Below are 17,092 nucleotides of genomic sequence, written 5' to 3'. Positions count from 1 at the left end.
TTAGGATAGGCTCTGGAAATTTGTATCATTACTATGGCCTTGGGGCTACGCCACAGGCAAAAAACTAAACATATTGGATATAGGGTAAATCCATAATTATTTTTTTAAATTTTGCAATAAGGGATAATATACAATTCACACTATGAAAATAATAATAAATTCTGTTTCTGAAAAAGTACCCATTAGGCTCCCACTATCTTAAAATAAGTATATCGTCGCACAGACAATGAATATTAGATGCAAGTAAACTTTTTTAAAATAAACACAAGTCTGGTCATTCTACATTTAATTGGATAATTTCTATTGAATTCGAAATAATAAAGATACTATTAAATAATAAAATAATATAAAAATATAAATAATGATAATAGTAATAATAATAATATATTATTATTATTAATATTATTATTACTATTATTATTAGTATTATTATTATTATTATATTAGGTTACTATTGTGTCATATTATAATATTTGTAGACGCACACAACATATATATATTAACCATGAACAAAATCAAGATGAATGCAAATTTGATAAATCCATAAGATAGCTGAATAACATAACATCGTGAATACAAACTCCTTTTTTTTCGACGATTGTCGATTAATAAGATAAATAACCGATCTGGGGAATATTGATATCTACAGTCCATTGTAGTTCATATCATTTTACATAACCCATCCGTGGTTGATGACAAATTAACTTGTCAAAGTTAGCAAACACTGGCGTCACAAAATCAGGCGAGGGTTTCATTCGCTGTCTACTGGATACCACCGGCCTTATCCTCCGTGGTTTTCTTATCAGATCCAGTTACACCCTCAGCGGTGAAGTCATAAGAAGACTTCGTCACATCATCGCCTCTTTTTACGTTGACGTTTCTTCTGATCGTGGGATTGCAGGTCTGTGTGCATTGGCGACTGTAATCAGACGTGCTACAAAACGTGGCGTCGCACATAACGTGGATTCCCTGATGATCGCTCGTGTACTCGAAGTCTTTGAACACAAATCTCGTCTCGTGCGTAGACTGCGAGATCAGGTGAGTGTTGGCGTCTACTTCACAACTAAACATACAAACACGCCAAAGTAGATCGATTTTTTTATTTAAGTTATTTTCAAAATTAAAATAACACACAGGCAAAGTCCTGGCAAACCGCGTTTTGGTTTTCCAGCAAAATGATGTAAAAGTAGAAAAAAAGACTCGTATGTTTGTACCAACTGTCCTTACCCGTTCTGGATGAGGTTGTATCGCAGGTTGTCCGGTGACGTAGGCGAAGGCTTTGTGTAGCACGTGTGCACGCGCATCTTCACCGTCCAGTCCGTGGCCTGGGTGAACACCTTCACGTACACGTCCGTGCCCACAGGCACGCGCAGAGGATTGCTGGGAATCGGCTGCTGGAAGTTCGGGTCCAGGTAGAACGCCATGTTGACTGAATAGTTGCTCGCGCCGGTAACCAATTGGCCGCCAGGATTGTTGTTGTTTTCGTTCCGAACATGACCTGATTAAAATTCTGATATGTTCAAGACAGATGTTAACATTTTCTATAAAAATAATGCTAGAAACAGACCGCCCGTGCAGTGTGTATTTAAAGGAGTAACTACGATTAATACGATTTTTTTTCTTTAAAAGCATTGTACATGTAATTAATGTCTCGTTGCTCTGTCCTTACACTTTGATTCTGCTCTGAAGTATTCATAAAGAAAATGAGTTTATGTCTAGTTTACTATCAAACAAGATAATATGTTTCATATACACAAATAATCTTAAACTCCGAGTACTGTGGAATTAGTACGTTTAAACAATATTCCGTTAATGATAAGCCTTGTCCACTGTGACTACTGTGTCATGCCCTCAAATATTATTGAGATATATTGGTGCATGTAAATAATATCCCGTTACTGTTGTGCTATGCTTCCTATATCAATGAGCTGTTGATGCGTTATAACAGTATCCCGTTAATGATACGCCTTATATTTTCACTACCGTGCCATTCATGCTCTCTCACAGTATGATTATATAAGTGTATTTCAACCGTATCATGATAATACTAATAAATCCACTGCTACCGTTTACCATAATCTACCATAATCGCATTTTATTGAGATAGTGGTTTGTTTAAACAGTATCCTTAAAATTATACGCCATTCACAGATAATACTGTATCATGATCTCATTTTATTAAGATATTGGTGCATGTAGTTAATATACTATCCTTATAAGAATACGCCATTCACTATAGATATATTGAGTCATGCGCTCATTGAGTTGATATATTGGTGCGTTTAAACAGTATCCTGATTATGATAGGCCTCTTCCACGGTTAATACATTGTCATGCTCTTAAATACCGGAAGAGCTCCCGTTCCTCTGTACGTCACACTCGACGCCGACCGTCCAGTTGTAATGGCGGATGATGAACGAGTGAATGGGGTCTCTCTCCGCGTACACGAGTTCGTTCGAGTAGACGAGAACGTCGTGCCTTATCTGAAAAATTGAAAACAGACACATTTCTGTAATTTACTTGCGAAAATCGAATTTGACATGTAAGACAGAAATATAAGACGCTCGTGTTGCGATGCCAAAATTATGTGCATGTTTTCATGCTAAGCAAATAAGCTTACCCCGGTAATCCTAGGACAATATTAAGGGATATATAAAATATTCGATTAGTGTTGAATGCAGATAAGTTATTTTAAGCAAGGCAAAAACAACCTGTTTATGATTTGTGGCGAGCGAATATGCGCATAAGCTTATCTGTATGCATCACCTAGCTTTTATTCTATTTATCTAAACATTTCCATAAGAAGACCGGTCTTTCTGTTTAAACATATCAAAGAAACGGACACCATTTGTAAGAAAAAGACGATAAACAACAACAAAACAAGCGCAAATAACGTCAATGTCCTGGGCTGTACAGCTTTATCTCGGCCATGGGAGATAAAGATGCGCTTATTACCGGGGGTTTATTTCAACATTGAACATTTGAATATGGAATAAAATGATGGTAGAGTTAATTTCGTACCGCTACGACTTACAGTGATAGAAGATAATAGTAAATTGAGACACTGGAAACGTATTACGAAACGAAAAATAAATCAGGATCTGAAAAATAGACAAGAACTTTTACAATAAAAAAACTAACAAAACTGAAATTGTTTGACTATAAATGTTTAGCATTTTTGACTAAAAGAAAAACAACAACATACAATGCCTTTTAAAATCTACGAAATATTAGGCGTTATAAAAAGGTTTCATAGGTATATGGCCAGTTTAATATTCAGTTCACCAGCCATCACGATTATTACCGTTTCACTCGTGAGGCATTCCCTGAGACCCTGTTGGAAGACAACGCGGTTCCAGGACTCGAAGCCCACGCATATGTTCTCTCCTAGGTAAATGTCTGATGCGCGTGCGCTCGGGTACAGGTGGCGCAGTATGCTCTTGTCAACTTGAATGTCCCAGCCAGTCTCGCTGCAAGCCACCCGAATGGCGTCTTGAACGGTGTAACCTGCTCAAATACCGTACTTAATGTTTATGACATATACCAATAGTGAAATTAAATGAAGCAACATTCATGGCATCTCACCCGAATGGCGTCTTTAAGTTGTTGACCTGAGTAAACGTATACGAGAAGAACGGCCGTATTTTTATATCTAACATTCAATGTACTTACATCACGCTATTAGTATAATGTTAGGACACAAAGATGAGCATCTTTGCGAATAATATGGTCAAGTACCGTTTCTTGATTTTACTGTAATCTGCTCGAATATCGTGGGTGTCATACAGTTAAAGCTTCTCAAATGCAGCAATGACCGTCAGCAACATCAAAAGTGAAACCAATATTGTAGTTCCAGACGGAATCATCAAAACTACCAATGAAGTCTACTTGGATTGCGAATAATAGTTTAGTTAAAATTAATAAAGAATTGAATGAACTGAAAATAATACAAAAGCAGTTTATTAAACAAACATTGGTAGGCAGTCTAATAAGTTCGCATGTTGTATGCTTTTACAAGAGGAAAGTATGCGTGTGTTTCCTACTTATATTGTTACTAAAACAAAATCGTTGCTCTGCACTAAAATGTACCTCAACATTCACTAATCGTTCTCTTTATATAGAGTTTATTGACCCACATAATTATAAAATACAATCTAACGTAACACAAATGATGTAAAAATATATGCTCCAACTATAGAAAAAAGAACCAAACCAAAAGTATGTGTGTTTCAATTATAGGAAACATAACCAAATCATTACTTTGTATTATTCAATTCCAGTAAATATGATTCTGTAGAACAAATGCTAATTATGTTATATTTATTTAAATACATTTTAGACAACGATATGCGATATAAATGGTAAACAAGTATGCTTGAATTACCATTATAATGTTGACAAAAACGAATCGGTAACATGATTAAATGGTACTAAACAACATTATGATTGAGGTCAATTAATACAATGGTTATGTCTCAATTAACATCTCGCATGGAAGACGATCGCTCCACCCACTTAATCACGTGGCCTATCGGTTAGAACACATAGTCAAGCAAACATCAAAGTGGCGTCTATGCCTTTAGGTTACGCGACATTGTTTTCTCTTATATAACACCGATAAAAGGGTTTTTGGCATTCCTTTATTATGCAAGTGAAAAATCTATAAGTGTTTCGAAACCAGCATTCTATAAAGGGTATTTCGGTAAGATTTAACACGCTCTCAGACGCGTACCGAAATTCCTCACATTACTGCGTGCACTGGTGTTACGAGTAATATATAGCACTTCTACAATGGTATTTTCCGATGTTATTCACTATATATATTAATAAAAAATGGTTCCCACATATATTTGACACGAAATAACGTTTTATTACTGGGATTTCGGTTAGTTATATACGTTTTTTTACACCGATCGGGTACCGAAAACCCCAATGGTATAACATATATGCGTGATATTAATAATATTCAGTCACCGTTTATTGGCAATCCGGCAGTTTTGCATTTGGAAAAGAACATATATTCAAAAGAAATATGGCCAAGACAGAGAATCATACAAATAACAATATAACATACTTAAGGATAAACAAATATGACAATAAAAAAACACGTTTGCATAATATTAAACGTTGCCAATGGGACTTTATTAAGCATTTCAATGCATGTGAAAAAAAGCAAATTAGTGTGGTCATGTTCTGAAAACAAATAACGTTATATTACGCAACGTAAATAACGTTCAGTAATATAGTATTATGAAATATTAAAAAGTTCAGACTTAGCTTGTCTTTTTTTGGAGCACGATTATCTTCTCATATATTAAGAATAGAAAGTGGCTCTTGGTCTAAACCCAATCCTAAAACATGTTGAGCAAAGGGCATGCATTGTCAGTTTGTGCTTGAATGCAACTTATACTCAGACTTAAGATATACATATATACCTCCATATTTTAGCAACAGACCAAATATGCAAACATTTATAGAACATATGTCTTCCGAAAGTAAATCTGTGTTAATAAAACTTAGTGCCTTTGTTCATGTCGCATTTTCAGTTAGATAAAGTAATATGTGTCTGTTCATTTTATAAAAATGTACCCATTTATGTGAACTTTGCTGTGCATTAATTTAAGCACTATATACTTAAAAGTTTGATAACGTTTAAAATATATGTACATTTCATGAACATACACAAAAAGAAGCAATTTACATATTTAACCTATTGAAAGAAGTCGACAACCTTAATAGAAAGACGACATGCATGGGATATGTTTAAGTTTTTTGAAAATATTGGCATCAAACTGTTTTCACTTGTTTCTGATACAAATATTTATTAATAGAGGGGATGTTTATGTTACGAAACACAGGTACCATTTTTTCTAAACGCGATATAATGCATATTTAAAATTGTTTGTTCAGGGGTGCTGCGGTGGTCGAGTAGTAACACTCTGGTCTACCATTCTAGAGGTCCCCGATTCAATTCCAGGCCGGGGCACTGGGAATTACAGAAATGCTTCAAGTGTGTCCCACCCAACTAGGGATGTACTGGTATGAAACCCAGGTAATTCTCGCGTGTATCGGTGCTATACACTGAGCACTTGAAAGAACCAAGGGATATATTCGCAAAGTGCTAGGGTATCGCACCCGGATTCCTTGTATCCCAATACTGTCTCTTCTGCTTGCTGTCTCTTCAGCAAAACCAAAGGACCCCATTGGAAATAAGTGCTTGCACTTTCATGGGTTACCCTTGACTCCAAGGTCTGAAGAAATACATACATACATACATACACATTGTTTGTATGAAATTTTCAATCTTTATATTGAAAAATACTACAAAAACAATAAGTTTGTTCATATTATGAGATTTTAATTTTGGTAATTTTACTCATTGGAGCTTCCACTCGCACTTGCCAACACCACGTTTAGGCTTTGATAATGGTATAAACTCGATGCATCAAAGTAATCTTTATATATACAGACTGAGAAATAGCTCCAATGATACCATTAAACTATTTCATATCCGTTTTTTTTTAACAATAGTTATCAGACGAACATACCAATCGAACGTAATTTTTTTAAGCAAACGAAAGTAATGAATTTGGTCTGAATATATTTAGGTTTTAGCACACTCATACGACCATTTGATTTTCTGTTCTCTGTATTTCTTATTTCCACGATATTCTGCAACGGAAATAAACAAAATAAAAACAACCACAAATACTTAAGGATTTAAAGACATTTTAAGTTGAAAACCCGTAATGTTTTCCCCCATGTTTTTTAACCATTGAATTACACAATTCACTCTTGCAAACCTTAATATTGATAAAGCAACAATGGTATATATTTATACATTCATGGCTTTTATGTACATTCATGACAGGAAATAAAATATGAGAACACAAGTCTCTCCTCAGAAAAAACCAGAAAAAATACAAACCTCTAGTCGTAAGTCATTAAAAAAACAAGACTATTGCCAAGCAATATAAGTCCCCTACCGGTGAAACTTCACCATTTTCAGCAATATTTATAGTCTATTTGTTGTCATAGCAACAAAAATTCTTACTTAACGTAGGGACAAAATGAAATGATATGCATAATGTCCATATTGCCATCTATCCATGTTTCAAGTTTCATGAAAAAATGTATGAAGAACTTTTACAGTAATCGCAGGATCCATCATTTTCAGAAATATTTCTAGTCTATTTGTTGCCATAGCAACCATATTTCTTGACGTAGGAACAAAATGAAATGACGTGCATAATCTCCATATTGCCATCTGTCCATGTTTCAAGTTTCATAAAAAAATATGAAGAACTTTCAAAGTTATCGCATTGTCCAGAAAAGTGTGAATGACAGACTGACGCACAGAGCACAAACCATGAGTCCTCTCCGGTTTCACTGGTAGGAGAACAAATAAGTTTCAATATATAAAGGCAGAGGGAAAATACAAATTAGATCATAGAAATTTTCTCTGGTGTATCATTGGAAAAATAGGTATTAATAGGTATTAAAATAAGTATTTTAGGTTTCAGCGCACATATTTTAAGTTCCAGCTTTTCATTTAAGGGTACCCACGTTCGATCAAATGAAAATGTCATATCCATGCTGCAATTGTGAATTTCAGTGGTTTCAATAATTTATTCTACATATTTCATATGTATTCAACATCAACTCTTTCCAAGTATTGATAACATGTAGTGCATGATTGTAAACGAAAGCAGCCGGGTCAGAAATAATTTACATCGATCAGTTCATATTGCTCACCTTGGCATTGATATTCAGAATAACATAGTTTCAATCATGCAAAAGATGTATTTAAAATGACGGAGAGTTCATAATAAATTCATATTGTAATGAACAATTTATTTCAATGGTACCTACACAGATGAGGTAGGAATAACTAACCGAAACCTGTGAAATTATAAAACGTTTTTCATTATGTATAAGACACGGTGAATTTCGAGTTTGTAAATAAATGGAATTGTCTCCACTTTATTTTTATTTTATTTGCATCTCATGTATTAATGTTAAACACCATAATATTTGGTAATTTTGTTAAATAAGATTCATAGAAAACGTTGAAAAATAGTTTTCCATTCGCGGGAATCGAACGCAGGACTTTTTTTGCAAAATATTATGCTCTTCGCCACAGAGGTATTGTATTTTGCTAGGTTAAATTAAAAAAAAGTATTGTCTTGATTTTGACCAAATTATCGTAGTTTTACGCACATACTCAGAGACCGTGTGGCGAAACGAAAATGTAAGAAATAAGGCGATATGACACACTAGGCGTTAGAAGTCTTAAACCATAAACTTAAACGAGATAGTAGAACTGAAGCAAATATATGAAACATGCTCACACGAAAATACATTATACCTATCTGCGTAGTTATGCTTGTTTTGTCTTGAGTAAATCTTAGTTTTTAGTCCCTTTAAACAAATTATAGAAACTGTCTCTAATTTAAAGGCGGACCAATCGTTTTTTTTTTCTTTCAGAGCGAAGAGTGAGCTAAGTAACTTTTTGTATCTTATAAATGATGCATTAAATTTTTTACAAAAAAAAAAGACTGAATGAGTTTAAATTGGTAAGATGCAAATCCATTGCAACCGAATTTTTTTTATAAGGTATATGTATAATGGTTCATTTATTGACGCTGTGTGTTATTGTCTATACCCTAACATGACGTTGAATTGACTAGTAGAAATTAAACCTATCTCTAATTTTGTTGTGATAATTCTCAATATCAATACTACCTACAAAAAGTATCTTAGGATTAATAAGACAAACATGGTCAGTAAGCGTTTTGATACTGACACTCACAGCCGCTGCTATTTCATCTTTTGTATACGATACGTGGAACGGACAAATTTAGATTAATTACGACCCTAGCGCCAGCGTGTCTCGAGTGTATTACATAAGCGATTTCAACCTATTAGGCAATTAGCCAAGAACACTTTTCCTCCCCCCCCCCCGGGGAATTTTGTAAGGCCCTATTTCGTTCAATCCTCTATATCCCCTGAGTCTTATGATACTTTGTTTGCTATTGGCTAGCGGGGCGTTACGGAGAAATTTAACTTTAAAATATATGAGTGTAAAACGTTTTTTAATCATTTTTTTAGATTACTTTTCATACAAAATGCTCATTTTGTAAGAAAACAACTGATCTTATCATTATTTAATTAAAAAAAAGATTGTAATCATTCAAAGCCTACCTCTTATGTTAATATAATGATATTTTCTATTAAAATATATGTGACACATATATTTTACACATATTTGTATATGATTTTCATACATATTCCTTAAACATACTTATTGTGTGTCAGATCATAATCAAATTATTCAAACACTATGCAAACAATCTTGGAAAAATAATGACAATGATCAATGTAACAATAATTATTCATGATGACAATACTAACGATAATAGTGATACTAATAATAATGATAAAAGAGATAGCATACATAGGAATACATTTCTCAGGAAATATTAGACCGATTAATACTCAACTTAGAAGATATTTATAATCTTATAATTGTATCATCTTAAATAAAGTAACTATTATTATGATGATTATTATTATTGTTATTTTATACTTGCAAATCAAAGTGTAACAAACGATTTGCCTTTTTTTCATTTTCATAGTTAGGGCACAGGAGTTATATCACTGATCATCAAACACTTCATCAAGCAATTTGACAATTTCAATACTATCATCATTTTCATCCTCATTCTGATTGGTTTTATCCTCTTTCAACTTTGTAAAAAGTATGTCCACTAGCTCACTTGGAAAAATGTCACTATCAGTCCACAAATATTTGATTCCGTATTCACCAAGTTTCCAGCCACTATTTTAAACATCAGGCATGCAGGGATATCTTTCATGGGCGTGTAACCAGATATATGTTTGGTAATTAGCACGTCTAGTGTGCGTGTTAAGTGTTGCTTTAAATTGAGGTAGCAAACTTAAGTCAATAGTGTCGCATGAGTTCAGAGTATTACCTTTGTATCAGACCGGAGCTTATTTATATCTGAGTAATTTGGTTTTCATTACATATAACATGCAAAATACTCTATTTCCACTAACACTTCATCACTACAGTCCTGTCTTTCACCAAACTGGGCATAGGTACGAATTAAATATATATTTTTCTCGAGAAGCTTTACTGAACCTACTTTCCTCCTTCTCACAACTATCAATATACTCGCTTTGGAACATGACTTCGATTGGTGAACAACTGGTAACTTCACCTGTTTATTCCATTTTTTTCAAAATCCAATTGTGCGGGCAGATTACTAGTAAAGTGTTGTGGTCTATGTTTTGAGGTTTTGTATGTTGACCTTGTTTTTGCGACATATTTAAGTTTTTGGAAACAATATTCTGTTAGTCAATGCACCTCTTCCTTTACTGTACTTTTTTAAATGAACAAGTTCCCCTTTATGTATCTTTTGGCTAGACTCCAAGTTCTATGAAAAATTTACTCACAAGATTAATAATATATAGAAAACACCTTTGTGATAATGTTAATACTGTTATTGTATATTTTAAAAATAGTATTTTATTTTCATAATTTCGCAAAAGACTCACAGTTTTGTCAAAATAAAACGGTGATAACTTTTGCACAAAATTATTTTGTTCCTCTCTTATTCACAGTCTAAGTTCAAATGAAACTTGCTATGGAATATGTTGTCTGTATTATTTCAAGGAGAAACAGCAATTGCATTTTCTTGGATAAACAGAGAGAGCTATATAAATGTAAACACAATAATAACCCTTCCTTGGAACAAATATATAAAGCCAATTGAGCAAATTTATCAACACAGCCTGAGGTGTGATACATTTATTTGCATTCCCAACAGTACAAACCCTGAAGTATGAAAACCTTACAGTTGATAGAACATCATATTTCGGCTTAATTATGACCTCATTTTTGAAAAAAAAACATTAAGATGTATTTCTGATTTACCAAAACTGATCAAATAATTAAGAAATTTCCGTTTCCGGTTAAGAACAGACGCGAAAATGTAAATGGAAATAAAATTGGAATAAAAGTTACTTATCGGTGTGAAAACTATAATTTGCATGGATTTATAATGTGTATGGACTTAAGCCAGAAGCTCAAGTATGTTATTTTGCCTGAAAATTAAACAGAAAATTATGTATTAATAAACAAAGTATTGCCTTTTCCTTTTCTCCGGTTGGGGGATGGATTTATTTTAAACATTTGAACGTGTCAGCAAAAACCGCTTCATTTTAACGTTCTTTTTGACTGTTTTTTCGTCACGCATGAATTAAACCATGATCAAACCAATTATTGAAATATGCGACCAACCCTAGAATGCGGCAAAGCGTAGCCTTTCTACCTAACATATTTACACATATGAACATGATTATAAGTGATTATAACAGGGACTGAATTACAATCGTATGTCCAGAGCAAAGTGCAGCGCATTGTGTTTATAAGAATGAATAAAAGGGCGTATTCTTCCACAGCAAGTGAAGGGGCGGCTACTGACAGTAGTCTTCTGGAAACGTCACTATTTGATACACCCAAGGAACCTAAACAAAACAAAAATTCTAATAAAAAAAAGACTGACAAAGTTACATCTGGCCAAAAAATTATGACAGAATTCGTGACAACCAAACAAAATGAATTCCAACCAAGCCGTGCAGAACCATCATCTATTGAGATGCGACTTGATGAAATAAGCACCAAACTTTCAAACGTTTTAACAAAAGGCGATACGGACATAATAAGAAACATTATAAAAGAAACACTTGAAGAACTCAAAGAGAAATTATTAGCATCAGTCGTGAAAAAATTAGAAATAATAGAAAGAATTATGTTTGACCAATCGAAAGAATTAGCGTCGCTCAAAGAGAAGATGAATGAGCAAAATAAGGAAATCGAAATCCTAAAAAAGTGCAACGAGTCCTCAAAACAAACTTACGAGGCCAGTATAAATGATCTTGAGCAGTACGGACGCCGGAACAGTGTCCGTATATCTGGCCTTCCAAATGACGCCGAAAATCAATCGTCCCTTGAAGTAACCGATCAAACGGTAAAAATGATGAACCAACATTTAGACATTAATCTTGAATGCAGAGACATTGATGTTTCTCACAGGCTCGGCAAGTACACTCCGAATAAGAATCGACCAGTTATAGTCAAATTTGTAAGACGGCAAACGAAAATTGACATCATGAAGAGAGCCAGAAATCTAAAGGGCACCGGAATATTCGTTAATGAAGACTTAACAAAAACAAACGCGGAGGTACTAGCATCTCTGCGCCTAAAAGAGCCGGGCCTTGTTGAAAAGGCTTGGTCGTTCGAGGGCAAGCTGTTCGTGAGGTATAGGGGCAGTGAGCGTAACGAACATGTACACTTTAATCAATACCAGGGCTGGCTGAGTAAACCGTGGCCAATCAAAGAAACCACATACGCTCAAAAAGTATCGTCTTCTGGTGCGAGCAGCCGACCACCAAAACACAAGTAAAAAGAGCTACATAAAACATGTGACAACTTTGATGTGTTTTCCCTCATAAGGTGACAGCAATCTTATAAGCATTTAAGTACCATATCGTTGTGAAGTTCCAATTTATAAACGAGTGCATACTCTATACATAAGTGATAACTAAATCTAAAAATTTGATTATAAGAGTTATTTACGTAAAAAATATTTCATTTTTACGATCACTTCTTTTTAATATAGACTTCACACTGTATAAGTTGTCTGATGACATATGTGTCCTCATTATTTGTCCATGTACCTAACTCCCTGTGTAGTTTTTGAACCTACCCTTGCTTATACTTACGTACCTACCTGTGCTTATACTTACGTAGATACCTTTGCTAATACTTACGTACCTACCTTTGCTTATACTTACGTACCTACCTTTGCTTATACTTACGTACCTAGCTTCCGGCTAATTTCTACTAATCTTTCCATGTACATAACACCCTGTGTGTTTTTTTAAACATACCTTTGCTTATACTTACGTACCTACCTTTGCTCATACTTACGTACTTACTTTTGCTTATACTTACGTACCAGCCTCCGGCTCCTTCCTTCTACTTGCTCTACTCTTGCCTATATCCATACTTACCTGCCAGCGTATCTATATTTGATACGCAGCTACTTAATAATATACATGGCAGTGTACTTACCTCCCTTTTCAAATCACCTACCTACACAAATGTTTTTGCTGCGTACGTACGGTCAAATAACCCACCTTCTTGTTTACTTACCTTGATACCAGACTGTCTTAACTCCATTTTACCTATTATGTTTTCCTATGTAACCATATGTACACGCTTTTTTGAACCTCTATTTTTATATTTTATACCTTATCTTTCTCTGTACTAACCGTCTCCACGGTATTTATATGTTTATACCATGCTGTTTGCATACATATAAATGTTGATACCACTTAGGCTACTGTCCACTATGCATGCATTTTAATACAAATATTGTGTGAATTAATTATTTTTGTAATCCTTGCCCTGCACAAAGTTCTTCGCTATTTACCTTGTATGCATATGGTTTTTATCACAAAATAATAGAGTATGTACAAATAATAATTTTTGTCTCGCTAAGGAAGTACTGATAAAAATAAATAAAAATAAATAAGAGCCTAAATCTCACCGATATAAATCTCGCACTGTCCTTATTGAATGAATCTAGTCATTTACCGTTACAACGAGGACATTACTTTTGTATGCGATGGTAATCAATGAATACTTTTCTCGCGAATTATACTGCTATTGCCACATAAAAATCGTGCATCACGTGCACGAAAAAAACTGACTGTAAATAACGATAACATTTATGATGAAAAGATCAAAATGCAAATGGAGTTCAATGATGTCGGAAAAATGCTTTAGAGCTGTAGAAAACAATTGTTAGTGTGTACCATTTTTTCAGTCTCTCTTAATAATTTGTTTCTATACTGTGTATTGTCAAATGACATGTGCATGTATTTTGTATTGTCTTGATGTTTTTTTTTCCATTCGAAGAACATGTGCATATATTCTTGTATTGTTTTTGATGAGTTTGTTCTTTTGTCTCACTTTACATATAGTTTATAGAGCATGAATAATGTTATTTTATATAGGCATTAGATATTAATCTGGCACTAAGCTTAACCAATGAACATATAATCAGTACCTTAACGCTAAAGCAGTACATTTGCGAATTACGAACAATTGTAATCATCATACCTTACTAAGTATTAGGTTATCGCCTCAGAACTCTCGTGCAAAACGTGCAAAAAAAATTGAATGCGAATGAAAGGTGTCATGTATGCATAAAATGTTAAATGCTTATCTAGCTCACGGGTGCCGGGTCAATGGTACTGAGTATACATAATAGGTTTTCATGGTGCGTTTTTTTTTTGTTCTTCTATTTTTCATATTGTTTAGGTTGTTATATTGTTCGAAATATATAACTGTCATATACATGACAACGATTATATCTTGTATCATCTTATTTTTGGTGACATATTCTGTCTCACTGTACAGATCTTTTTCATTTACATTACAACGATTATATTTTGTATCGTTTTTTTTTTGGTGACCTATTCTGTCTCATGTACATGACAACGATTATATTCTGTATCGTTGTTTGGTGACCTATTCTGTCTCACTGTACATATATTTTCTTATACTTGTAAACTGTTATATTATTTTGCATTGAAAATTATAGTTGGATCCGATAGTTTCTTTATTCCTATAGATGTATCATGTCTAACTTTATATTATTTATCCTTTATTGTTTTGTTCTCATTGCTGTGATTATTTCTTTTTATTTCTCTATCTCTATGGAATATTCATCTTTATTGTATCCATACTTTTTGTTTCCTTTTTTTGTTTGTATGTATGGATATCTTATGTCTTAAAATAGAAACCACCTGGACATTTTTTGAAATAGGAACCAACTGGACAAGCGCAAACAAATTATCATTTACATCACCCTTCACCTCTTTCAATGGTTAAAATATGTACTTTAAATGTAAAAGGGCTCAACAATAAAGACAAACGCATAAAAATCTTCAAATTGGTAGACGAAAAAAATATATATGCCTATTAAAAGAAAGTCACTTGACACACACTTTAGCACAAACCTTAAAAGATGAATGGGACGGTGACATCTACATCAGTGGACAACATACTAATAAACAAGGCATTGCATTTCTGATAAAAAGTAATATAGGGATCACAGTTGATAACTTTAACGAAATAATAATTGGCAGACTAGCAAGTATAGATATCAAAATACATGAAACTCAACTAACATTAATCAACGTCTACGGTCCTAACATAGATGATTCCACATTTTACGAAACATTACAATCCTTTATAATTAATAACCAAGATAAAAATATTATAATCGGTGGTGATTTCAATACTGTCCTGAACCCATTATTAGATAAAAAGAATGGAAACCTTTATACTCATTCTAAAATTAGAAACATTTTAAATAACATAATTGAAAACTACAATATGATAGATATCTGGCGTACAGTATACCCAAACGAAAGCAAATTCACCTGGCACTCAAACACAAAACCAACACTATTTTGTAGATTAGACTATTTTTTAATATCTGAATCTTTTTGCAACATTATTGACACATGTAACATAAAACCAGGATTAATGACTGACCACTCTCTAGTTGAACTTAAACTGCACAATATACAACCTGAAAGAGGCCCATGATACTTTAAAATTAACAACAGCATCTTATTAGATACACAATATCAAACACAAATTAAACAGGAAATATTAAATACAGTTCAATATAATAAAGATGCAAACCCAAACACCTTATGGGAAGTAATTAAAGGAAATATACGTAACACAACAATAAGATACACATCATTTAAACAAAAAGAAACACACAAACTTGAAACTGAAACCATCAAAACCATTGAAACACTTGAAAAACAATTGCATCAAACAAACACAAATCATACCACCGACATTGAAAATGAAATAACATTAAAAAAACAAATAATAGATGGAATCTATCATACACATCTCAATGGAATAATACTAAGTGCGCGTGCACAGCATGTTGAACACAATGAAAAAAATACAAAATACTTCGCAAACACTGAAAAACGTAGAAGTGAACAAAAAACTGTACACACACAGAACTCAAATACTAGAAGAACAACGTTTATTTTTCGAAACCCTCTATAAACGAAAAAATGTTGAAAATAATACCCTTTTTAAAAATACACATCACGCTTTAAACCAAGAGGAAAAACAACCGTGCGACGAATTGCTTAATGAATATGAATGTGGATTAGCCCTAAAAGAAATGCAAAATAACAAAAGCCCAGGATCTGATGGCATCACAATCGAATTTTATAAAATATTCTGGAATGATATAAAAACACATCTAATTAATTCACTTAACTATTCATTTAACAACGAAAACTTAACTACGCTACAAAAAACAAGGTATTATATCACTTATTCCAAAACCTGGAAAAAACTTAGAATCCTTATCAAACTGGCGCCCGATTACTTAACTAAACAATGATTATAAAATTGCAACTTAAAGTATAGCAAACATAATAAAAAAATATTACCATCAATCATTTCAAAATCTCAATCTGGTTTCATAAAAGGACGTTAAATTTGTGAAAACGTTCGTCTTATCCAAGAATGCATAAACTATTTCAACAATTCAAACAATCCTGGTCTAATATTCTTTGCAGACTTTGAAAAGGAATTCGATTCGCTTGATCATTCATTTATGTTCTCTTGCTTAGAAAATATGAACTTTGGTGAAAGTCTCATTCAATTGGTCAAACTATTCTATACCGATATTAACAGTATAATCATTAACAATGGCTTCTTTTCAAACAGTTTTAACATTGAACGAGGGGTTCGACAAGGATGTCCACTCTCATCATCGCTATTATTTGCATCGAGTATCTATCACATCGCATCCAATCAAATAAACACATAAAAGGCATACCACTAGAACCTGACGAAGAAATCAAACAGTCCCTATTTGCTGACGATGCAACGTATTTTTTAAACGACAATTACGATTCTTTCCATAACCTATTAGAGTCACTAACC

General features: G+C 33.4%; 1 protein-coding gene across 1 annotated transcript in view; it reads right to left on the bottom strand.

Moving 5' to 3' along the window:
- Positions 1 to 517: 517 nt before the first annotated feature.
- LOC127876014 (deleted in malignant brain tumors 1 protein-like) overlaps positions 518 to 17,092 on the bottom strand; it is a 44,959-nt gene continuing 28,384 nt past the window's right edge. The window contains exons 20-23 of the mRNA XM_052420840.1: positions 3,305 to 3,507; positions 2,348 to 2,483; positions 1,228 to 1,498; positions 518 to 1,063 (exon numbers count right to left, since the gene is read on the bottom strand). Coding sequence (XP_052276800.1) covers positions 763 to 1,063; positions 1,228 to 1,498; positions 2,348 to 2,483; positions 3,305 to 3,507 — 911 coding nt within the window. The 3' untranslated portion in view covers positions 518 to 762. The remainder of the gene's footprint in view (positions 1,064 to 1,227; positions 1,499 to 2,347; positions 2,484 to 3,304; positions 3,508 to 17,092) is intronic.

Source organism: Dreissena polymorpha, chromosome 4, assembly GCF_020536995.1.
Source record: "Dreissena polymorpha isolate Duluth1 chromosome 4, UMN_Dpol_1.0, whole genome shotgun sequence".
Classification (NCBI taxonomy): Eukaryota; Metazoa; Mollusca; class Bivalvia; order Myida; family Dreissenidae; genus Dreissena; species Dreissena polymorpha.
The sequence above is the reverse complement of the archived record's forward strand: the minus strand, read 5'-3'. Positions and strand labels throughout refer to the sequence as shown.